The sequence below is a fragment of the Pezoporus wallicus genome, unplaced genomic scaffold (assembly GCF_028554395.1).
Source record: "Pezoporus wallicus isolate ANWC-B61680 ecotype Strahan unplaced genomic scaffold, APGP_CSIRO_Pwel_v1 contig_11546, whole genome shotgun sequence".
NCBI lineage: Eukaryota > Metazoa > Chordata > Aves > Psittaciformes > Psittacidae > Pezoporus > Pezoporus wallicus.
The window spans coordinates 441,535-465,759 of NW_026639324.1; the positions used below are offsets into that span (position 1 = coordinate 441,535).

At 68.3% G+C, this 24,225-nt stretch overlaps 2 protein-coding genes across 2 annotated transcripts in view; both read left to right on the top strand.

The window, feature by feature from the left end:
* Window positions 1-10,402, top strand: part of BAIAP2 (BAR/IMD domain containing adaptor protein 2) — a 140,662-nt gene extending 130,260 nt beyond the window's left edge. The window contains exon 16 of the mRNA XM_057414236.1: window positions 10,379-10,402. The gene's annotated coding sequence lies outside the window, so the exon portion shown is untranslated. The remainder of the gene's footprint in view (window positions 1-10,378) is intronic.
* On the top strand, window positions 712-22,133 carry BAHCC1 (BAH domain and coiled-coil containing 1). The gene is made up of 26 exons (XM_057414216.1): window positions 712-1,200; window positions 8,029-8,208; window positions 8,877-8,999; window positions 9,396-11,120; window positions 11,201-11,306; window positions 11,403-11,611; window positions 11,698-11,856; window positions 12,213-12,406; window positions 12,627-12,984; window positions 13,071-13,793; window positions 15,334-15,521; window positions 15,609-15,745; window positions 15,926-16,027; window positions 16,860-16,974; window positions 17,068-17,311; window positions 17,453-17,617; window positions 17,700-18,019; window positions 18,240-18,347; window positions 18,438-18,703; window positions 18,793-18,868; window positions 18,957-19,065; window positions 19,142-19,264; window positions 19,355-19,525; window positions 20,074-21,218; window positions 21,558-21,794; window positions 21,885-22,133. The coding sequence occupies exons 1-26, from the start codon at window positions 1,026-1,028 to the stop codon at window positions 22,089-22,091; spliced, it is 7,665 nt and encodes a 2,554-aa protein (XP_057270199.1). The 5' UTR covers window positions 712-1,025; the 3' UTR covers window positions 22,092-22,133.
* Window positions 22,134-24,225: the final 2,092 nt, after the last annotated feature.

Below are 24,225 nucleotides of genomic sequence, written 5' to 3' on the forward strand. Positions count from 1 at the left end.
ATAAAACCATCCGCACGTATCAATAAAAAGCCGCGCACATATTATTGGTTTTCGGGGCCGCGCGTGTGTTTCTGCCCCCGGGACACGCTCACCCCGCGCCCGCAGCCCCGGCCCATCGGCCTCGCTGCCTCCGGTAGCCACGGGCCGCGCTCTCCCCTTTGTTCGCTGCGGCCCGGCCCGGCCCCGGCCGCCTCGGTCTCTCCGCAGGATCGGGCCCGCCGGCCCCGGCGCTGCCGAGAACAATGCCCCGGCGGGCGGGGGGGGGGGGGGGGCGCACCGGGGGAGCACCGGGAGCGGCCCCGGGGCCGTGCACCGAGGACGGGGAAGCGGGAACCGGGCAGGGGAAGGCGCCGGGGACACAACGGGGAGGCCGTGGCCGGAAAGCGGGGCCCGTACCACGGGGAGCCGCGGGGCCGGGCACCGGGGAAATACGTTCGGGGCACCGGGGAGGACCCGGGGCCCGGGCAGCGGGAGAATAAAAGAACCCAAGCCCCGGGGAAGTGGGGCCGGAGCAGCGCGGGGAAAGGGCCCGAGCAGCGGCAGGATCCGGAGCGCAGCACAGGGGCACCGGGAGCGCGGCCGGGCCCCGGGAGAGCCGGGGTGGGGCGGGCGGGGGGTGCCGGGAGCATCGGGAACGGGTCGGGGGGGGGGGGGCACTGGGGCTTGTGCAGGGGGGTACTGGTGAGATGGGGGGGGGCTGCGCTCCAGGGACGGCGGGGAAACAGGGACCCGTGTGCGAGCGGCACCGGGGCGATCGGCGGCCGCGCACGAAGGGTACCGGAGCAAAACGGGGGCTCGCTGGGGATACGTGCGGTAAACCGGGGGGCCCTGGCCGCGCGCTCACGCTCTCCTTTCTCTCTCCCTTGCTCCAGGAGCGGAGGATGAGCCGGGAGCCCCGGCGCGGAGCGCGGCACGCCGCCACCGGAGCCAGCCCGCCGCGGCGCTGAGGCTCGCCCAGGAGCAGGGTCGGTGTCCGGCCTTGCCCGCCGCCGGCAGCGCCCGGGCAGCACCGGCGTGTCCCCGGCATGGACGGCCGTGAGTTCGCTCCCCCGCCGCGGCTGCTGTCGGAGCGGGGCAGCCTGGGCCACCGGCACGGCGCGGGGCGTGTGGCGGGCTCGGCGCACGGGGCCGTGCAGCCCAGCGGACACTTCCAGCCCACCAAGTACTTCCCTGCGCCCATCACCATGGCCACGCACACAGGTCAGAGCCGGACGCGGTGTGTGGGGCTGGGGGGGACGCGGGGGTCCGGGCACACGGCACCGGGGGCTCGGCGTCCCCTTTGTGCCGATGCCGCTGTCACCGCGCCCGGTGGCTTCGGAGCGCGAGGTCTCACGTACACGGGGGTATTTCCCTGCTTTACCGGCGCGGGAGGAGCGTGATTCCCGGGGTGGTTCCGCGCGATCCCGGTGCCTGAACAAGGAAGCGTTTTCTGGGTGAACAAGGAGGCCGTTATGCGCGGGGCCGGCGCGGCAGTGCCGTGGTGCGGCGGGGAACGGTCAGCGAGCACCGGCTCTATATAAAGCCCCGGAGCATCAGGGTGAGAACGGGCTGCAGCTGCCGGAGCCGGACAAAGCGCGGCACACGCGGCCCAGCCTGGTACGGCCCAGCCGCGCCGGCAGCGGGATGGGGCTCGCCGGATCCGGCCGCTGCGCCGGCATCCGTGGCTTTGTCTCCAGCGGGCGCTCGGCTGCGGCCGCTCCGGGTTAAAGCGGGGGGCACGGAATAGGGGGGACCCGCTCTGCTGCCGCCGAGCTCCGGGATGGAGCCGAAGCGGAAGGGCGGCCGATGTGGCGAGCAGCGTTGCCGGCTCGGCACAGGCGGGTTTCTCGCCGCGGCGGCAGCGCCGGTTTTTGTCGCCGCCTTGATGAGCTGTGAATACTAATAAAATTCTATCTGCTTTAATGGGATTACAATTAGTGCGTGGATTAGGGCGGGGGGCACGGCCCGGCCGGCGCGGGGCGGGGGGGTGCCCACGGCTCCGGCACGGACATGGAAACCGCGGGGCACCGGGGGGTGCCGGGGAGGCGGCGCCGGATCGGGCCCGGACCGGGGCGGTTTCGCTTTGTGCCGGAGGCCCCCACGCTGCAGCCGGGCCCCCCGCAGGGCTGGGGGGGGGCTCCCCGGACTCCCCCCCCCCCCCGTGCCCATCGCCGTAGTGGGGGATCGGAGCGGGGGCTCGGCCCCTCTCTATGGTGACGGGGGGGGGGGATCCCGGGGGGACGCCAGCGCCGGGGTGCCGCTGGCTTCCCTCTGGCTTCTCGCCGTGTCGGTGTCGCGGCGGCCGGACCCTCGCTCCCGCTGGGGCCTGGGCGACACATGGGAGCCCGAACGCAGCGGAGGTTGTTAAAATAACATGGATCAGGCTAAAAATACCGCGGCAGAAACCCGCCTGGAAGGGGGAAAAAAAAAAAAAAAGAGAGGAAAAAAAAAAAAACCAAAAAAAAAAAAAAAAGGAGAAGCCAAACCCAACAACAGAAAGAGCTAAAAATATTCCCGGCTTTGGCAGGGCCGGCACAGCCGGAGCCCTTCCCGGCGAGCTGCCGGGAACGCTGCTGGAGCCCGCAGCAATGAGACCCGAGTGCCCCGAGCGGCACAGGGCTGGACCCCAACCCCGGCACCCCCGTGTGCCCCCAGCCGCGGCCGTGCCGTGGGGCCGGGAGCGGCGGCAGCGCGCGGAGCCGTAATTAACGCCTGTGATTGATAATTACCCCACCCAGCAAAGAAAGCCAGCCCGCGGTTTGCCGGCGCGGCACGCGGCAGCCCCGGGGTACCGCGGCGGCCCAAGACGGGGGACGGGGTCCGGCCAAGCTCCCCCAAATGGCTCCCGGCGTCCGGCCGGGACTACACCTCCCAGGAGCCTTTGCCGAGCGCCGGGGGCCGGAGGCCGCCCTGGGAAGGGGCGATAAAAGAAGTGTTTCTCTTGGTTTTATTAAAGCCATAATTCAGCCCCGCGCGCTTATTGCAAACAAATGCTTCGCTTTGCGCCTGGTTTTGGCACCGCGACCATGCAAATGATGGCACGAGACGGCACTGGGGGCCCGGGGCGTGGGGAGCCGCGGCCCTGCCCGCGGATGGGGAGGGGGAGTTTGGAGACCCCCGGGGGCAGCCTCTGAGCCCCCCATCGTGGCACGGCCCGGTTGGGGGCCGCGGTCCCACCGCCCCGGCACACCCACGGCGATCCCTGTGCCGAGCAGGGCCGGGGGTCCCCAATGGCCTCACCACGGTCACGGAGGGTGGGAAACTTCGGCAGAGGCTCGGCCGAGCCAAAGCTTGCTTCTGCTTTTGCCCTTGTGATGTTTTTATGGACTAACACAGAGTGGAGACCGCGGCTGTTTGTCACCGCGGCTGAGCCCTGCACCGTGTAGCAGCACCGGGGTGGCTCGCATGAGCACCGGGCTCTGCCGGGAGCACCGTGGCAGTGTGGGTGTGCGGCTCCCCCCCCCCTCGTCGGTGCTGCTTTGCACACCAGGGCTGGTTCACGTCTAGCTTGGCAGCGGTGGTTTGCGAACTGGTGCCAGTGCCGTGGCGCTGGCATCCGGATGGGCTCCGGCAGCTGTCCCCCGTCCCTGTATTAAGTTGCCATCGGGTGCCAGCGCTGCTCCACGCCGCAGCTTCCCCATTGATGACTGAAGCCGGGGTCTGGTGAGGAGCTGTGAGGCCGCGGCACGGCTGCGGCGCGGAGCTCCGTGTCCCCCAACCGGCACCGCGTGCCAGCGCCGCCGCATGCGCCGCATCTTAAAAAGTAGGTGTCAAAGTTAAACCAGATTGTGAGATTAACTCGTCTGCTCCTCGTTAGCCACACTCGTGCCGGGGGGACGCACACACGCACCGTGTGTCCGGTGGGAAGAGCGGGGTGCGCAGAACCCCCGATCCCATGGAATCACCCCGGGGTGGTTTCATCGGTCGGGCAGCGATGAGCTGGATTCGTGCTGAGACGCCGCTGCACGCCAAGGCCCAGGGGGATGTGCTGCCGAGCACCGGCATGGCCTGATCCGGCATCTCCGGTCACTGCCAGTGAATGCGGTGATTGAACCAAACTGGGGGGCTCTCAGCACCCCACGGCGGGTACCCGGCCTTTGCTCCCATCCCCGCGCCCTTGGTGCTGCCTAACTGTGGGGGTCCTGTGCTGGGGAGGCTGTGCCGCCGGTGCCATGGGTGATCCCTATGGGGAGACTGGAGGGGTGGACAGGCTCTATGGAGCTTTTGGGTGCCCTTTTGGGCCCCTCATCTCCTTGTCCCCCCCCTCCCCCCCCCCCCGCCACGGTCTGTGGTGTCCCCATTGTCCCCCCCATCCGGTTGCTCTCCCGGCTGATGGCAGCGATCCGCGACAGGCGAGCGGGGAATTACGGCGGGACATAAAAATAGCAGGATTTGGCAATTGGGTGACTGTGCCGCGATTCACACGGGCTGCGTGGCCCCCCCGGCCCCCTCCCCGCCCTAAATAAACACTCACCCAATAATCTCATTCTTGGAGTTCTTCGTTATCCGCTCCGTAAAGCGAAACAGATGGGCACAGTGTGGCCTTGCTGCCTGCACCCCGCCTGTCCTACTGCCCTGCCTGCCCCACTGCATCGCCAGCCCCACTGAGTGCTGCTGATCCCCATTCCCAAGGGGATGGAGGGGATGGGACGGGTCCTCCCAGCCCATTGGGGTTGCTCCATGCATGGGCAGCGCAGACCACACGGGCGTGATGCTTGCAGGGGTGCGCATGAACCCCAAGTTTCAGGGGGTTCCTTGGGCTTCTGTGACCCCAGGACCCTTTGGGCCCTTCCCAACCCGTTCCCATGATCCCAGCCCACGCCGGGCTTGCTCCTGCTCCTAAGATGGCCCCTGGACATCGCAAACGGCGTGCGTCGGGTGTGCAAACGGGAGCGTGCAGCGGGCCAGGAGCGGGCACCGTCCCCGTGAGCCCCGGTGTGAGCGCGCGGCTTCCCGGCGGCTCCGTCCTCCCCTTCCCTGCGCCGAAAGCCGACAGCTTGCGAGTGGCACTTAGCACGGAGCGACTGCCGTGTGATTACCCATCGGATAACGTTTTAATTGTACTGCTGGCACTCTGTCAAGCTCATTTGAACTGCATTTCAATATTACGGCATTTATTTAGTGCCATAACAATATGGATTAATCTTAAATTATAACACCGAGGAAATTATATTACACTTATTTCTCATTTGGCAAATATTTAACGGGGCGGCGTGGGTTGCGAAGCACAAGGCTGGGGGGGGGGGGGGGGGCTGGGGGTCACATCCTGGTCTGGGGGCCGGGGGTGGCACGTCCCTGGGGTGCCCGGCCTTGGGGACATGGTGCGGGAGGGTCCCTGCCAGTTCCCGGCATCTCCGCATGGATATTAGGAATGTTCCAGCCCCGAAATAGCCAAGGGAGTAACTCAACCCCACGCACGTCCCGGGGCCGTCACCGTGCCCAGGCGTGTCCCGGGGGGGGGCTGCACCCCACAGCTTCCTTTATGGAGCCCATAAATCCTGGGGTGCAGCTCCCCAGTTCCTGGAGCCATGGGGGACTGCGGAGAGGGGTCTGGGGACCCCCCCATTCCCAGCAATGAGGACCCAGCTGCCATCCCATAAACCTGCGAGGCTGGAGCAGCCGTGGCTGGAGTGACCCCCCCCATAGGGCTGCAGCCCCCCCAGACCCGCCCTGGCCCCACTTGCTGGCCTGGGAAACTTTCCGTCTTCTGGCACATTCCCATCTATGCGCGGGGGCGAGGAGCACCTTGGGGTGGGGATCACCCCTTGTTGTCCCCCCCTAATCCCCCCATTCCCATCCCGCACCCCCCCCGGTGCTGTCGGTGCGGTTGTGCTGAGACCGGGCGCGTTTGTCACACGTGTGACCCGCGGTGGATGTGAGGCCAAGGTGAACCCCCCCCAGACCCCCTGGTTGCGGTTTGGTGCTGTGGGGGAAGAGCCTTCGCGTCCCTGTTATTAACCCTTTCCTCCAGCTGCTGCCTCCCCCCCAGCCCCATTTGGGGGGTCCTGGGTGCCAACAGCCCCAGAACTCATCAGCGCATCCCCACCCCTTTCCCCTGCCTCAGTTTCCCTGCTCGGGGCAGTGTGGCATGGCTGTGGCTGTGCCAGAGCTGCCGGGGTTTCCACCCTGGTCCATATGGCCCCCCAAACCCCACCGGAGCCCCATGGCTGTGGCCACGGCTGTGGCCCAGCCGTCCCTCGGTGCTGGCACGCAGTGAGGGCGGTTTTGTTGCCGGCTGTGGCGGTGCAGAGCGGGGAGCAGGCGGCGGTGCTGGTGGGGCTGACTCACAGCACTGGCCATGGGGGAGCCCGGCCAGGGAATTCCCAGGCTGACGGTGCCGGTGCCGGGGGGTCAGGGTGGGACCCCACAGTCCATCTGCACGGTGCTGGCAGCCGGCCCCATGGCGCCGGCCCCACCGCGGCGCAGCCTCGTCCTGCACTGGTGACCTGAGCCGTGCATGGTGTCAGGGACCCTTCCTTGTCCTCGCTGGCAAGGGTCGGAGCAGGGGGCTGCGTCCTGCCCCGTGCCGAGCCGTGCCAAGCGGTGGGTGGGAATGGCACGGCCGATGCGCACCGGGGGATGCATCCGTGCCAGTGGCTGTGAGTCAGCGGGTGGGAGCCGTGGGGAGCGGCGGCCGTGGCCCCGCCATTCCCGCCGGGATGCATCGCGCCAGCCAGGCCCCGCCGCCATCGGAGCAGCGGGAACGGAGGGGGTGTGATTCTTTTACAGCCTGTTTCACAGCTTCCAGAAAAGGCTCGTTCTGGAAAACCTCGGCTTCCTGCCCGGCACAGCCGCCCGGCACGCTGCCGGCTCCACACCCCGCGCCGGGGCTCGCGGCACCACCACAGTGGGCAGCTCTGGGCACGGCTCCTTTGGGACGCATTGGCACAGCGGGATGTGCCCAGCCAGCCCGGGGTGTGTGTGTGCAGAGCTGGGGGTGCCGGTTCCCAGGGTTCAGCCGTGCCCACGCGCCCCTGCCCCATCCCGGTCCCCGGCCGGCGTAGGAAGGAGCGAGCTGCCTGAAACCACATCCCGACACTCATCCCAGAGGCATCCCGGAGGGATTAGCTGGGGAGCGTGGGCCGGCTTAGAGAGCAAAGCATCGCTTCCTGCCCCGGCCGGGCGGCCGGCCAGCCCGGGCAGCTCCGCACCGCGCCGTGCCGAGCCGTGCCGGGCAGGGGCCGAGTGGCCATGGCCCCGCCAGCCCGTGCTGGCACACATGGATGTGGAGAGCAGGTTCAGGCGGTGAGGGGTGGCCGGGCCCCCCCCCTGCCCCAGCTCCCACCCGGCCGCTGGCCACCGGCTCCCATGTTTCCACCATGACCTCACGGCTTGGCCGGGATGCGGAGCGGGATGGGGAGCGCCGGACGGGGCCTCCCCGGGGGGTGCCGGGGGCCCCCCAGGCTGCGGGTGAGGCCGCCAGGGTCAGGGTGGGGGCTGCGCCCCTGCCCTGCGCTCCCCATGGCAGCCGGGTCCCCCCCACACGCCTGCACATGTGTGCACACGTGGGGCTTTGTCCCCTCTGCCGTGACCCAGCCCCGGAAGCTGCTGCCCCGGTCATGGGACGATGTTCCTGTGTCCCCATCCTTCCTGCCACCGGGGCACTGGCGTTGGGATGCCGGTGCTGGCAGTGGGATGGCCCAGCTCAACCTGGCACCGCGTAGCACGGCATGGCACAGCCAGGGCTCTGCTGAGGTCCTGGCACCGGTGTCCTGCAGCTGCTCAGAGCTGCCAATGGATGCTGAGCATGGGGAGCACACGCGTGTGCAGAGCCTCCCTTGTGCCAGCACATGTGTGTGCCGTGGGCGCGCACACAGGGTCAGGGCACCGGTGCCCCTTGTGCCTCACACGCTCTGGTGCACGAGGGACGTGAGGGGTGTGCGCGCACGAGGGTTTGCTCACGGATGGGACACGCGTGCACGTGCAGCGAGGGCTGTGCACAGCCGTGCAGCAGGCGTGTGCACACGCGTGTGCGTGCCCATGGGAGCGTGGCGGGGGGGGTGTGTGACCACGGGCAGCCCTCCCTGACTCTGTCCTCTCCCACCGCAGCCGGCAGCGGCCTGATGGGGAACGCTCCCGCCTCGTCCTTCATGGGGGGCTTCCTGAGCAGCAGCCTGGGCTCGGGGGGGCCCAGCCACCCCGGCGGCCCCGCCGCGTCCCCCCCGGAGCCGGCCTTCTGCGGGCCCCACTCTGGCACCTCCCAGATCTGGTTCTCGCACTCCCATGAAGGTGAGTGGAGCCGCACCCCGGGGTGGGGGGGGCACGGTGTCCCAGCAGGGAGTCCCCATGCTCACCCTGCTCCGCGGCTGAGGCCGGGCCAGCTCGTGTCACTGGTGATGAGCAAGGGCTGCGCTCCCCTCCCGCATGGGGGTCCCCGTGCAGAACACTGGGGGTACCCCATAAGGGCAGCCCTGGTTACACACACACACACCCCCCCCGGAGTGGGGACTCCGTTGTCCCGGTGCTGCCCCACGGCCACACCAGTGTCCCCCTCCCCACCTGAGCGTCCGGAGCGAGCCCCGATGGAGTTAAGGAGCGGGACGTGATGCTGGCGCTGGGCCCTGGCAGCCGGCCCGGCTGGTAGTTTGACCGGCTGCCAGCTGGCTCCCGGCGAGCCGGGGGGGGTGCGCGGGGGGGTCCGGGCAGTGCGCGCGGCTCCGGCAGCGGCCGCCGGTGATGGACAGCCCGAGCGCGGCCGGGAACCGGCCTGCAGCCGCGCCGGGTGCTGCAGGACGTGAGCTGCTGACAGGGGCTGGGGGGGGGCTCAGCCCTGCGGTGAGGGGGGGATCCCTGGGATGGAGATCACAGGCTCCAGGAGATCCTTTCTGGCCGTGGTGCTGTGCGTGGTGATGCCATGGGGGCCGTGTGCGTGCCCTGACCGCTGCCCTCACCCCCAGCCCCAGGGTACCCCCGCTTCTCCGGGAGCCTGGCCTCCACCTTCCTGCCCATGAGCCATTTGGACCACCACGGCAACAGCAACGTCCTCTACGGCCAGCACCGCTTCTACGAGAGCCAGAAAGGCAGGTACCGGGGGCCCAGCGCGGTGCATGGGGCAGCCGCAACCTCTGGGGCTGGCTGGGGGGCTCCCCCCATGGGCGAACACGTCCCCGGTGCGGCAGGGGCCGGCGCAGAGGCCACCGTGCGGGGCTGGGGAGCGCAGCGGTGGTGCCGGGTCCCCGGGGAGCCGCGGGGCCGGCGGGCGCAGGGTGCTGGGCACCCGTCCCAGCGCCGCTCCGGCTTTTCACAATATTGTGGCGGGTGTTTAATAGGGAACATTGTTTGGGTGGGAAACGGAGCTAATGAGGCCGTGCCTTCCCCCGTGCTCCTCCCCGTGGCAGCGGGGCGCCGGCGCTGGCACGGCCGCGGGGGCACGGGCGCTGCTCGGTGAGGGGCTCACCCCGTGCCATCCCCTCCAGATAACTTCTACCTGCGCAACCTGCCCGCACAGCCCGCCCTGCTGCCCACCGGCCACGGCTTCCCCGGCATCGCCCGCGCTGCCCCCGGGCCCCCCGCCGGCTCCTGCAGCCGGGAGCGGGACGCCGGAGCCCTGCCCAAGACCCCCAAGGACTATGACCGCTTCCTGGCGGGCAAGGACAAGGTGGCCAAGGGGGACCCCAAGGAGCGGCTGCCCGAGGAGGACCCCAAGGAGCAGCGGCACAAGGCGGTGCTGTCGGTGCCGCCGGACGGGCACTGCAAAGAGGGGCTGCCCGCGCGGGGGGCTGGCGACGGCCGCCCCAAGCACCTCGCGTCCTGCCTGCTGGGTGCCAAGGGGCTGGAGGGCGATGCCGGCCGCGCGGTGCTGCCCAGCTGTGCCGGCAGCGCCATGCCCCGCGCCGGCCGCTGCAGCGCCAAGGAGCCGTGCCGGGGCGAGCGGGAGCCGGGCACCGCCGAGGTGCCGCAGCCCTACGGGGAGTGCGTGGAGCGGCGGCAGATGCTGCACCACGCCGTGTCCTACGCGGTGCCCACGGCCCCGGCCGCGCTCGGCCCCGCCGCCGGCTCCTTCCCGTGCCTGCAGCTCCACGCCGGTGCCGAGGTGCTGTGCCCGCTGCCGGAGCCGGCGGGGCGGGAGCTGAAGCTGAGCGGGGCCACGCTGGTGCCCTCGGTGGGGCACCTCACGGACAAGAGCCGCTCCTTCCAGGTCTCGGCGGAAGCCGGCGGGATGGAGCGTGCCGAGGGCAAGGAGCGGCCCGGGGAGGTGGGGACCGAGCCCGCGGCTGCTTACGGCGGCCCCTTCCACCACCCGCTGAAGGCGGAGGGGCCGGCGGAGCGGAGGATGGAGTGGGGGGGTCCTGGCGCCCGGCTGAAGGGGCTGGAGTACCTGGGAGGGGGCGCCGCTGAGGGGCCCCCCTTCGGCGGCCGGGGAGCACCCAAGGGTGCTCTGGAGAAGGGCTACTTCGAGGTGCCGCCGGCACCCGACTGCTCCCGCGCCGCCCGCCCCGACCCGCTGGGCGTCCGCGTCGGCCCCTCCTGCTGCACTTTAGAGAAGGGCCCCCCCAAAGACCCCGGCCCCGTGCCGGCACCCCAGAAGGTGGCGCGGATCCGGCACCAGCAGCACCCCGAGGCCGAGGCGGCCGCCGGCGGCCCCGAGGGCAAGCGCAAGCCCCTGGAGCTGAGCGCCCTGGGCTATGGGGGCCCCCCGCTGCCCCCCTGGGGCGTGCAGGGCCAGGGGCCCTCCCTGAGCGTGGCGGAGGAGCGGAAGGGGCCGTACCTGGACCCCTTCGGCACGAGTCTGCAGCAGGCTGCGTTGATGACTCAGGGGCCGGTGCTGGGCCAGGAGGTGCCGACGGCTCCGGACGAGGTCTCGGCCATGAAGAACCTGCTGAAATACAGCAACCAGGCGCTGCTGGGGGGGCAGAAGGGCCCCCCCTTCGTGGGGCTGGCGGGCGTCAAGGGCAGCTGCGCCCACCAGGACGCCAAATTCCCTCCGGGGAAGGGGCAGCCGGAGCTGGAGCGTCCCGACTGTGCCCGCGGCCGGGAGCACGACGCACTGGCCCCCGGCGAGGGCGAGGTGCGGCAGCCGCCCGTGGGCATCGCCGTGGCCGTGGCGCGGCAGAAGGACACCCTGGGGCGGCCGGAGCCCTCCTATGGCGGCGGCGGCGGCGGCGCCGGGCGGCAGGGTCGGGCGGCCGCTGGCATCAAAGGTAGGACCCGGGGCAGGGGCACGGGGATGGTGATGGGCTTGGCCGTGCCGCGCTGATGCCATCGTCCTGTCCCGGCGCAGCGGGCACCGCGCGGCCCATGCACCTCATCGACCTGGAGGCAGAGGAGGAGCGGGGCCGGCTCTGCGAGGAGCGCCTGGGGCTGCCGGCGCGGGAGCTGCTCCTCCAGTAAGTGCCATAGGGGAGGGATATGGGAACCCCATTGCGGGGGGTGCCCCATGGTGCACGGTGCCGCCACCCGCCCTGTTCCCGCTCTTCCCGCAGGGACAACAAGGAGCTGGTGGAGTTCGCCCGGATGCACCCGTCGGGGGGGTGTCCCGGGGAGCTGACCCCACACCTGATGATCGCTGGGGGGTCCTCACTGCCAGCGGGGCAGCTCGGAGGGGACCCTGCTGCCCATGCGCACCCTGCACACACGCACTGGCTGCCCCGCACCCGCAGCCCCTCCATCTGGATGGGGGGCCACTCCTATGGTCAGTGCTGGTGGCAAACGGAGGGGAGCGGGGCTGGGTGGGTGCTGACCCCCGCCGGTGCTCACGGCTCCTCCATGGCCCCGCAGGCATCGGGCACCCCGCGCTGCACCAGAACCTGCCACCCGCCTTCCCCGCCTCCATGCCCAGCACCATGCAGCCTGTGTTCCCCCTGTCCCAGGACCCCCCTGCACAGCTCGTCATCCTGCCCACCGAGCCCCCCGCCCATGGCACCCCACACACGCTGGGTGAGGCTGGCACCGGGCACCCCTACCTTGTGCTGGGGGTTACTGCTACGGGGGTTGTAATAGGGCTGGGGAGAAGGTGGAGTCCCCAGAGGTGCTTTTGGGGCAGCAGGGTGGGAAATGGGTCCTTGTGGGTTCTTTTTTGGGGGGGAAGGATTGGGATATGGGTCCTTTGGGTGCTTTTGGGTGTGCTAAGGTGGAAGATGGGGTCCCCATGGGTGCTGCTGGTCATGCAGGGGTGGGAGATGGGTCCCTGTGGGTGATGCTGGCGATGCACAGCTGGGCGAAGGGGGACACGGCTGGGGTCTGCGGGGTGACCCCGATGCTGGTCCCCGGTTGACCCCCTTCCCCACCGGCAGCCGACGTGATGGACCAGGCATCGCTGTGGCCCCCGATGTACCCGGGCCGGGGCCCCAGTGCCCACCTGCAGCACACGGGGCAGCTGCCCGTGTACCCACGCTCGCAGTTCCTGCGCCAGCAGGAGCTCTACGCCCTGCAGCAGCAGCAGCGCGCGGCGCAGGCCCTCGAGATCCAGCGCCAGGCGCACGGACAGGTACCCGCAGCGGCTGTGGGGCTGGAGGGGGGCTGGGATGCGGGGTGGGGATGTGGGAGATGCTGCTGTGAGAGATGTGGGGCAGGGATGGGGATGCTGCGGCCAGGCAGTGGGGCAGGGGATGTGGGCTGTGTGGTGCTGGGCAGGGCTCAGGGATGCAGGGATGCGGGGCAGGGCTGGTGGTGGGTCCGGCGTGTGCTGACCTCGGTGTCTCCCGCAGCGGAAGCCGGAGGAGCAGCCCCTGGAGCTGGAGGACGGGGGTCCCGAGAAGCCCCTCAAGCCCTCCCACAAAGCAGTTGCCTTAAACCCCCCGGCCAAGGGCCTGTCTTCGGCGGCGCCCGGGCCCCCCAAGCTGTCCCCTTGCTGCCACTCCCCGGCCCTGCGGCACCCGGCCAAGTGCCCCGTGACCCTGCCCACGGCCCCCTGCACTTTACCCGTCTGCCCCGCCGCCAGCTCCGCCGTGGCCCCGCGCTCCCCGGCCGACAGCCCCCTGCCCGTCCAGAGCAAGGGCAGCGACGGCGAGGACAAGCGCGGAGAGGGGCAACCGCCCCGCGACTACCCCAAGTCCCTGGAGCCAGGTAGGACCGCGGCAGCGATGAGGAGGAGGGTGGGCGATGGAGCCCCGTTGAGGGGCTCCCCCCTGAGCATCACCCGCTTCCCGCAGACCTGCCCCCCGGATACAGCTACCCCGCGGCCGCCATGGGCTTCTCGGAGGCGCACTCTGCCGAGCCGGCCGATCCCGACACGATGCACGCCGGGTCCCCGCCGGCAGAGCCCGAGCAGTCCCGGACCTTCAGCCCCGCTGCGGAGGCGCTGCGGGAGCCGGGACCCCCGCGGGAGCCGCCGGCCGGGGGGGCCATGGCCGAGGGTCCCGGGGCTCTGCTGCACCGGCACCACCTCCTGCTGGCACCGGGACCCCTCTGCGGGGAGCGGGCCCCGGCGGCGCCGGCGGGCACCGAGGAGCGGGCACCGGTGCCCTTCGGGGCGCGCCGGGAGGCAGCGCAGGGAGCACCGGAGCAGAGCCTGCCCGAGCAGCAGCGCCCGGCGCCTGCGGCCGCAGCCTCCCCATTGCCCCCCGCTGCCGAGGAGGAAGAGGAGGAGGATGAAGAGGAGGAGGGTGGCAGCGATGGCTCCGAGCCCGAGGACAGCTGCGATGAGGAGGATGGGGACAGCCCCGGCGGGAGGCAGGGCTGCCCGGGCGGGCTGGAGGCGCTGATCGCCGCTGGCATCGACCTGGGGGAGTTGCCGGCGCTGGGATCACCCGCGGAGCCCCCCCCGGCGCCCCCATCGCCCGCCCCTTGCGCATCAGGGATCCCCGGCATCGCCCTGCTCAGCGAGCTCGCAGACCTGGAGCTGCGCCGGCGCCGCTGCGACCTGGCGCTGGAAGGTGAGTGGTGGCCGGTGCCCCCCTCCCTGGGACTTCCACCTCTAGCACCCCTGTCCTGCAGTTGCACGGCCTTGGTCCCCCTGCCTGCTGCATGCAGGGCACAGGATCTTGCGGTGCGTGTGCAGTGGAGGGGCTGTGCAGCGTTGGCAAGCACACGGCTGCTCTTGCACAAGCAGGGCTGTGCAGGTCTGTGTTGTGCACTGATAGAGTGTCTGAACGCATATTTGGCTGCATGGACATGAAGGGGCTGCATGTGTGCAGTGCCCATGCGGTTACGTGCATGCAGAGCGGTTCCTATGTGGTTACGTGCATGCAGAGCGGTGCCCATGCAGTTACATGCATGCAGAGCTGTGCCCATGCGGTTACATGCATGCAGAGTGGTTTTTATGTGGTTACATGTGTGCAGAGCAGTGCTCATGTGGTTACACGCGTGCAGAGCGGTGCCCATGCAGTTACATGCGTGCAGAGCAGTTCCTATGCAGTTACATGCGTGCAGAACAGTGCCCATGCAGTTACATGCATGCAGAGCGGTGCCCATGCAGTTACATGCATGCAGAGCGGTGCCCATGCTGTTACATGCATGCAGAGCGGTTTCTATGTGGTTACATGCATGCAGAGCGGTTTCTATGTGGTTACATGTGTGCAGAGCAGTGCCCATGCGGTTACATGCATGCAGAGCGGTTCCTATGTGGTTACATGCCTGCAGAGCGGTTCCTATGTGGTTACATGTGTGCAGAGCGGTGCCCATGCGGTTCCATGCGTGCAGAGTGGTGCCCATGCAGTTACATGCATGCAGAGCTGTGCCCTGTCCAAGCCCTGCTCGCAGCTCGGGGCTTGGCTCCAGCGCTGGCTCCAGGCAGGCGCTGGGATTCCCTCCCGGCTCGGCTTCCCCAGGGAATCCCGGGGGCCCCGGCAGGGAAGGCCGCCTCGGTCCTGGCGCATCCCCAGCGCTGCCGCGGGCGGGTGTTGGCGGGGCCCCGTGCGCTCGGTGCCGCACAGGGCCGGGGGTGGCCGTGGGGCCCCGCTCCCCGCCGCACATGGGGCCGGATGGGTGCGTCACCGCGTCCCTCCCAGCCCCGGCCTTGGCTCTGCTCCGCGATGAGTTCATCGCTGGCCACTGCCACGCACCCGGCCCCCCCCATGGCTGCTGTGCCGCGCATGCAGCACCAGCTGTGTGCCGAATGTGACCCCGGTGCCACCCCCTGCATGACCCCAGTGCCACCCCTGTGCTCAGTGCCATCCCCTGCATGATCCTAGTACTACTCCCTGTATGACCCCAGTGCCACCCCCTGCATGTCCCCAGTGCCACCCCTGTGCTCAGTGCCATCCCCTGTATGACCCCAGTAGTATTCCCTGCATGACCCCAGTGCCACCCTGGGGCACCCCATAGCACCCCCTGCCCCATAGACACCCCTTCTCATCCTGGTAGTGGTCCCACTGCCACCATGGCATGCATGGGTTGCACAGGAGCTCGTGTGGGGCAGTGTATGGAGCCTGGGGCACATCCTGCACCAGCCCCACTGACCTCCCGTGCCCACAGGGGAGGACGAGGACCTGCTGGCCTTCAACCTGCAGAACCTGGCCACGGTGGCGGCCGCCTGGTCGCTGGTGGAGGCAGCCGCAAGCCGGGAGGGCAGCCCCCCGGTGCTGAGCCCCCTGCCCGCCTCGCCGCCGCCCCGCGCCCGCATCCCCCGCCGCAAGTACACGTGGACGCCCAAAGCCAAGGCCGTGAGTGTCTGTGGATGCGGGGTGAGCTGCGCCCGGCCTGCGCCCCGCGGCTGGCTGCGAGCCGCCCACCCCGTCCGTCACCCCCAGGTCTGCCCGCTGAAGGCGGCCATCGAGCAGCTCAACACGCAGGAGGTGGAGGTGCGGATGCGGCTGGCGGAGCTCCAGCGCCGCTACAAGGAGAAGCAGCGGGAGCTGGTGAAGCTGCAGAGGCGCCATGACCACGAGTACGTCCCGGTCCCCGTCCCCGTGCCCGGGCAGGGGTGGTGGTGGGGGGAGGCATCCCCGGGAAGCCCAAGTGCCGACCACCGGTGCGATGAGTTTGGGCCCGTGCTCAGCCGGGCTCTGCGCAGGGGCTGCGGCTGCCGCGTGGCTTCAGGCTGCCCTTGCTCTTGCCGCGGCTGCAGGCGTGATGAGAGCTCGCGGAGCCCCGCACGGCGCGGGCCGGGGCGGCCGAGGAAGCGCAAGCACTCCAGCGCGCTGGGCAGGGCCGAGAGCCGCAAGGTCAAGTGAGTGACCGGCGCCGCGTGCCCCCGGGGATGGGCCAGCACCGCCCGGTGGGGATGGAGACGGGGGGGTCCGGCCGCCCCGTTGCCCCATCGCATCCCCCCCCCCCGTCACCCCATGGTGTGGGGCTCGGTTGGGTGGCAGCACCGTGTATCCCCCACCGCCGACCATGGGAGCAGCGTTGCATAAAAGCCTCTTTATCTGTGCCGTATAAAGCCATTGGTCACGCTGCAGCGGCGTTCATCGCTGCCGGCGCTTTATTATTACCCATTAGCCGCCCGGCGCAGCCGTTTCCCCACTCCCGGGCCCTGTATAATTGTCCTTCTCCACTACAAATTGCCTCTCCCGACAGGCCCATTTGCATAAATCCTCCGAGCGAGTCCAAACACGCTCGGAGCGCGCGTGTGCGCGCGGCCCCCGGCCCCCCCGGCCCTAATAACAGTTAAATCTGTGCTAAATGGGCCCTTCAATTAAGACGGAAGGGAAAGGGGAAGAAAAAAATTAATCTCGAGGTTTTATGTCACAAAACATTAGTGAGAGAGTGAAGGTTATGGGGGGGGGGGGGAAGGGGGGGAGCTGGTGGATCGTGGTGGATGGGGGGGTGCAGGATGCTGCTATGGGTGCAGGATGCAGATGAGGGGTGCAGGATGCACTCGGGGGTACCCGAGCTCTCCAGGGGCGCGGGATCTGTCTGCGGGGTGCAGCTCCAGCCAGGGATGCAGGATCCATACAGGAGGTGCAGGATCCTTGTGGGGGATGCAGGACCCATTCGGGGGTACAGGGATCCCTCTGGGGGTCCCGCAGGCACCGTGCCCACGGCGCGCTCCCCCGCAGGGCAGTGAAGAGCAGCCTGTCCCTGCTGTGCGCCGAGCTGCGGGTGGACCCCGAGCCCAAAAAGAAGCGGAGCAAACTGTCCGAGGCCGCCTTCGGCAGCATCAAGGGCTCCCCGGTGAGTCCGGCCCCACCACCAGTGACCCCCATCCCGGTGCTCGGGGGGGGGGTGTGTGTGCCAGCCCCATCCCAACCTCCCCGTGCCCCGCAGGAGAAGGTGCGGTGCAAGAAGAGCGGCTCGCAGGGCAAGCTGGCCTGCAAGGTGGCTCACAAGGTGTCGCAGCTGAAGCAGAAGGTGAAGAGCAAGGGGCTGCCCGCCGGCATCAGCCCCTTCCGCAGGAAAGACCCCAACCCCGGCGGCCGCATCCAGAAGAAGCTGTCGCGGCCCAAGAGCTCCAAAGCCACCAAGTACCAACCGCAGGACCCCGACCCCCGGCAGCCGGTGGCGTTCAAAGGTAAGGATGGCACCAGGATGGGGGTACCTGGGACGCATCCAGCTGCAAGCGTTTGGGGTCCAAGCAGCATCTCCCTGGGCACGGGGGGTGCTGCATCCCTGGGTGCACGGGGTCCCTCATTGCCGTCCCCTCCTCTTGCAGACGAGCACGATGAGGACACAGACAGCGAGGATGGTGACGACGAGCCAGGCTTGTCCCTGCCGCCCTCGGTGCCCATGGCCGTGCTCGGACCTTCCCCTTCTTCCGTGGTGAAGATGGAGGCCAACGAAAAGGCCAAGAAGAAGAAGGAAAGGCAGGGCCTGCTAGGTAACGGGATGCAGCGGAACGTGGGGAGCGGGGCCTGGGTGGGCAGCCATGGGGTACCCTGACCCCGGTGTCCCCCCCCCAGGGCCGTGCCGCCTCGGCAGCCCCGAGGGCGAGGTGAAGATCAAGCGGCGGCCGGTGAAGCCGGGCACGGGGAAGCTGGAGAAGGTGCCGGCGCGGCGGAAGGCGGGTGAGGAGGGCGGCAAGAAGAAGCTGAAGGCCAAGCCCAAGGAGAGCCTCCGGGCACCGGCCCCCAGCGGCTCCAGCGCCGCGGCCGCCGCCGGCAGCATCTTTGCCAGCGCTGACCCCCGGCACTATGGGGCGAGGGACGAGGGGGCTCGTTTGGCCAGCGAGAGGCTGAAGAAGGCCACGCGCAAGAGCAAGGTGCTGCAGTCGGCCCTGAGGGTGAGTGGGGGGGGTACCATGGGGTGCAGAGGGATGGGTGCTGAGGCTGGGGGGGGCACCAATGCATGGGCTGGGGTTGGGAGCACTGATGGGCCCCTTGTGGGTTTATGGGGTGCAGAGGGATGGGGAGCAGGGACTGGGGTGTGTGGGAGGTACTGTTGGGCACCAAAGGTCTCTATGGGGGCCCCATCGTCCCGCTCTGACCCCCCCTTCCCCACAGCGGAAGAACGGGGCGCTCTCGCTGGCGCTCTCCCCCCGGAGCGCCAAGACCATCCTGAGCAAGGGCAAGAAGCTGGCCAAGGTGAAGAGCAAAGTGGCCACCAAGCAGGTGAGGGGCAGGAGCTGGACCCCCCTACCCCAACACGACTCCCCCCTTGCCCTGTACCCCCAAGCCCCCCCTGAGCTCGGTGTCCCGCAGTGCAAGGGCCGGGCGGTCAGCAAGCTGCTGGAGAGCTTCACCGTGGAGGACGACTTCGACTTCGATGACAACAGCAGCTTCTCGGAGGAGGAGGAGGATGCCGGGGGCTGCCTGGCCGGGGGGGCGCGGGGGGGCCGCTGCTCGCCCCTGCCCCACGCCTGCGCCATCCAGAAGGAGGACCTGCGGGACGGGCTGCACATCCTCATCCCCAAGGAGGACAGCCTGCTCTACGCCGGCAGCGTCCGCACCATCCAGCCCCCCGACATGTGAGTGGGGGGGAGCCTCCCGCGGGTGGGGGGGGTGTCCCGGGGCAGGGGGTGCGGGTGCTGAGCCCCTCTGTGTGCCCCCTCCCCAGCTACAGCATCATCATCGAGGGCGAGCGCGGCAACCGGCAGCGCATCTACTCGCAGGAGCAGCTGCTGCAGGAGGCGGTGAGCGGGGACGGGGGTCCCGGGGGGGGTACTGGGGGGGTCCCGTGCTCAGTGCCCCCCATGGAGCCCAACACCCGGTTCCCCGCAGGTCCTCGATGTGCGGCCGCAGTCGCGCCGCAGCCTCCCCCCGGGCACCCGCGTCTGCGCCTACTGGAGCCAGAAATCCCGGTGCCTGTACCCAGGGAACGTGGTGCGAGGTGAGGAGCGGGTGGATGCTCGGGGGGGGGGGCTGTCGGGGAGCAGGGCCCCATCCCACAGCCCCCCGTGCTGCAGGTTCATCCAGTGATGAGGAGGAGGACGACCCCGAGGCGGTGATGGTGGAGTTCGACGATGGGGACACGGGGCACATCGCGGTGTCCAACATCCGCCTGCTGCCCCCCGACTTCAAGATCCAGTGTGAGTGGGCTGGGGGCTGCGGGCCGGGGGGGGGGGTTATGGGCAGGGGGTGCAGTGGGGCTGGCTCTGACCCCCGGCTCTGCCCCCCAGGCACGGAGCCGTCCCCGGCGCTGCTGGTGTCCAGCTCGTGCCGCAGGACGAAGCGGTCGTGCAGCAACGTGGCCGCCCCCAGCGAGCTCCCCCCCGGCCTCTGCCCCAGCCACGACGGCCCCGAGATCCCCAAAAGCTCGGGCAAGAAGGGGGCTGGCAAGGAGAAAAGTGGTAGGGGACGGGGGGGGCTGCCACCATGGAGCCCCTTACCGGGGGCGGTGAGGGAGGCGGCACCGGCAGCGCGGTGTGAGGGGTGGCGGTGGGATGCAGGGAAGGATGCTGGGATGCAGGCATGGGCAAGAATAGGAGATGGGAGCAGGCAGGGAGAGGGGATGCAGGGAAGGACGGGGTGCAGGGGTTTGGGAGAGGGTTATGGCAGGATACTGGGATGCGGGGAAGGATGCTGAGAGGCAGGTTGAAGAGAAGGAAGCTGGAATGCAAGGAGGGATGCTGGCATGGGGGAGGATAGGAGGCAGCAATGCAGAGAGAGAGGAGATGAAGGAAAAGACTGGGTGCATAGGATGGGCAGCTGAGTAGGACAGGATGCAGGGACGGATGTGGGGCTGGGATGGAGAAGAGAGTGGCGCAGGGCCCTGCGGTGATGGGGAATGGATGTAAGGCCACAGGGAAGAACATGCAGGGACATGGGACAGCCCTGTGCCCGTCCATCTGCTCTCCCTCACGTGCCCCAGCCCCTTCTGACCCCCATGTCCCCCCAGGCAAAGCCATGGAGGTGCTGTCGGGCAGCAAGGCGCCGGTGCTGGGGGACCCGTTCCTGTGCCGGCGCGGCGCGCCGCTGCTCAGCTGGTCGGCCGTGGCGCAGACGAAGCGGAAGGCGGCGAGCAAAGGCTCGGCCGTGCTGCAGAACCTCTTCCAGGTCAACGGCAGTGCCAAGAAGCTGCGTGCCAAGGAGGCCCTGTTCCCGGTGCACCACCACCACCACCTCGCGGCCCCCGTCTTCGGCAACGGCTTCGGCGCCGACTCCTTCAGCCGCATCGCCAGCTCTTACGCGTCCTTCGGCGCCGGCGCCGGGCTGGTGCTGCCGGCGGCACAGAAACTGCTGCGCTCCAAGAAAGCCGAGCGGCTGGAGGCGGAGATGGGCAAAAGCAGCCGGAGGAAGGGCGGCAGCGAGTACCTGGTGAAGCTGGACCACGAGGGGGTGACGTCCCCCAAGAACAAGACCTGCAAAGCGCTGCTGCTGGCGGACAAGGACTTCGGGGCCAAGCTGGAGCGGCCGCTCTCCAGCCACGGCTACGGCCACGCGGCGCTGGGCGCCAAGGATCGGAAGGGGCGCGCGCCCGTGCACCCGCTGCCCGTGGGGCTGGCGCTGCGGAAGTACTCGGGGCAGGCAGAGTTCGCCCTGAACTGCGACAGCGACTGCCACAGCTCCTACTCGGACATGGACGAGGACGAGGAGCCGGGCGGGCTGGGCGCCGAGGTGCCCTCGCGCTTCATGACGCGCCTCTCGGTGTCCTCCTCGTCCTCGGGCTCCTCCACCTCCTCCAGCTCCGGCTCCATCTCCACCTCCAGCCTCTGCTCCTCGGACAACGAGGATTCCTCTTACAGCTCCGAGGACGAGGACTCCACGCTGCTGCTCCAGACCTGCCTCTCGCACCCGGTGCCGGCGCTGCTGGCGCAGCCGGAGGCCCTGCGCTCCAAGGGCAGCGCGCCGCAGCGCTGCTTCCTCACCAAGGCCGCCGCCGCCGGCCCCAAGGCCAAGCTCAAGCGCAAGGAGGCCATCAGCTTCTCCAAAGCCAAAGAGTTCTCCCGGAGGCAGCGCCTGCCCTCGGTGGAAAACCGGCCAAAGATCTCCGCGTTCCTGCCCGCGCGCCAGCTCTGGAGGTGGTCGGGGAACCCCACGCAGGTAGGGATGGAGCCTGGTGCCAGGCACGGCGGGGATGCCCAGAGCTATGGGGCAGGGTACATGGAACACGGTGCACGGGGCACGGCGCCTGGATATGCAACACCAAGGACGTGCATGCGTGGGATGGGTGCGCTGGGCACGGTGCCGGGGTGCTCAGTGCAGGGTGCGGGCTGCACCAGCAGTGGCACTTGGGTGTCTGTGAGCGGATGGGTGCCCTGAGAGCATCCCACCCTGCTGGCCCTGGGTGCCTGTGGGCTGTCAGAGCGGGTACATGCGGGTTTGGGGGGGTCCATGCACCACCCCTGACCCCCTCCCCATTGCCCCCCCCACCCTCCCCAGCGACGGGGGATGAAGGGCAAGGCGCGGAAGCTGTTCTACAAGGCCATCGTGCGGGGCAAGGAGACGCTGCGCATCGGGGACTGCGCCGTGTTCCTCTCGGCCGGGCGGCCCAACCTGCCCTACATCGGCCGCATCGAGAGCATGTGGGAGTCCTGGGGCAGCAACATGGTGGTGAAGGTCAAGTGGTTCTATCACCCCGAGGAGACCAAGCTGGGCAAGCGGCAGAGCGACGGCAAGGTGAGGGCTGCGCCGCGTCGGGATGGGCGGCCGGGCACGGGGGTACCGGGTGCGCAGGGATGGTGACACCGTGCTGCGGTGCCGTTGCAGAACGCCCTGTACCAGTCGTGCCACGAGGACGAGAACGACGTGCAGACCATCTCCCACAAGTGCCAAGTGGTGGGGCGGGAGCACTACGAGCAGATGACCCGAAGCAAGAAGTACCAGGACCGGCAGGACCTCTATTACCTGGCTGGCACCTACGACCCCACCACAGGCCGGTTGGTGACCGCCGATGGGGTGCCCATCCTCTGCTGACCCCCATGGACGATGGGCAGCCCCCCTCCCACCCCCCCCACCCCCTCCCCGGCACTTATGCAAAGCCTGGGGTGGCCACAGGGGGGATGTCATCGTCACAGGGGGGGCTCCCCTACAAGCCATACTTTCCCTAGTACCTCTGACTGTTTGCCAGCAGGTAAAGCAGAAATCAGGTGTGTTGTTCTATTTATTTTGCTTGTAAATATTGTATTTCTTCGGGGAAGTTTTATGGAAAAACAAAAGAAAAACGGACAAAACCGACAGCAACAGAAAAACAAAAAACTCCAACACAACAACAACAAAAAAAAATCCCACAAAAAATATGGAATTATTAATAATATGGGGTTTGGGGGGGGGTGATTCCGTTTCAGTGCACTGTATCCCCCAGCCTGGCTGGGACGAGGCCAGCGGGGCAGCGCTGATGGAGGGGGGGCTGTGGCGGCAGGACGGGGGGTGCGGATGGGTGGGGGGCCCCCCCCCCGGCCCCAGTGCAATAGCGGGGTGGCCGCGGTGCCGGGGGACGCTGGCTCGTCCCGCCGAGCCCTGCCCGCCGCTGCCCCGCGCTGTAAATGTGTACAGGGGGTTTTCCAGTGTAAACACTAATGAAAAACACACAAAATGGGGCAAAAAAAAAAAAATAAAATCAATGTAAAAAAAAAAAGAAGAAAAAAAAAGGAAAAAAAAGAAAAAAAAAAGGGTTAAAACACAAAGGTTTTATGAGCAGCAAACTCTATGTAAAGGCCTTTTAGTATGGAACTTTTTTATTGATAACTTGGCTTATGAATAAATATATGAACCGTTGGTGGCTGGTGCTGGTTCTGCCTCCGTGTCCCTCCTGGGGTGGGCCCTGCATCCCCCCCCCGGTACCCACAGCAGCACCCACAGCTCAGTGCAGGCAGGAGGTGGGCAGGGGGTGAGGGTGAAACCAGTGCTGGGGGTCCCGGTGAGGATGGAGGAGGAGACGGGAGGATGCAGGCAAGGGGGAAGGAAGGCAAGCAGAGATGCAGGCAGGGAGAGGGGAAGGGAGGAAGGGATGCAGGCATGAGGAGGGGGCTGCAGGAGCAGTGCGGGAAGGGAGGAAGGATGCAGGAGCCTGCAGGAAGCTGGGACGATGAGGGCAGGAGGCAGGCAAGAGGAGGAAGGGATGCTACAGGAGGGATGCAGGATGCAGAAGGATGCAGGTAGGGATGTAGGATGCAGGTAGGAGGGATGCGGGATGCAGAAGGATGCAGGTAGGGATGCAGAAGGATGCAGGTAGGAGGGATGCGAGATGCAGAAGGATGCAGGTAGGAGGGATGCGGGATGCAGAAGGATGCAGGTAGGGATGCAGAAGGATTCAGGTAGGAGGGATGCGGGACGCAGAAGGATGCAGGTGGGATGCAGGAAGGGGTGCAGGATGCAGAAGGATGCAGGTAGGAGGGATGCAGGATGCAGAAGGATGCAGGTAGGAGGGATGCGGGATGCAGAAGGATGCAGGTAGGGATGCGGGATGCAGAAGGATGCAGGTAGGGATGCGGGATGCAGAAGGATGCAGGTAGGAGGGATGCAGGATGCAGAAGGATGCAGGATGCAGAAGGATGCAGGTAGGAGGGATGCGGGATGCAGAAGGATGCAGGTAGGGATGCGGGATGCAGAAGGATGCAGGTAGGGATGCGGGATGCAGAAGGATGCAAGTAGGAGGGATGCGGGATGCAGAAGGATGCAGGTAGGGATGCAGGATGCAGAAGGATGCAAGTAGGAGGGATGCGGCATGCAGAAGGATGCAGGTAGGGATGCAGGATGCAGAAGGATGCAAGTAGGAGGGATGTGGGATGCAGAAGGATGCAGGTAGGGATGCGGGATGCAGAAGGATGCAGGTAGGAGGGATGCGGGATGCAGAAGGATGCAGGTAGGAGGGATGCGGGATGCAGAAGGATGCAGGTAGGGATGCGGGATGCAGAAGGATGCAGGTGGGAGGGGCAGGGAGGTTCAAGGGGGCTCAATGGGGTGAGGAGGGTGCAGGCAGGAGGTGCAGGCAGCAGGAAAGGGGGGGCAGACGGCTCCTACCCCACGTGGGGACAGAAGGACAGGCAGAGCTCGCACACCATTGGCCTGTCCGCAACCAACCAGAGGGTGTCGGGATGCGGAGCCCGGC

Excerpts from the sequence above, each read along its gene's own strand:
- BAHCC1 (XM_057414216.1), top strand. The coding sequence starts at position 1,026 with ATGGACGGCCGTGAGTTCGCTCCCCCGCCGCGGCTGCTGTCGGAGCGG. Across the intron at positions 18,020-18,239 it reads TGCTGCAGTCGGCCCTGAGG|CGGAAGAACGGGGCGCTCTC; the intron begins GTGAGTGGGGGG and ends CCTTCCCCACAG. Across the intron at positions 18,869-18,956 it reads AGCAGCTGCTGCAGGAGGCG|GTCCTCGATGTGCGGCCGCA; the intron begins GTGAGCGGGGAC and ends GGTTCCCCGCAG.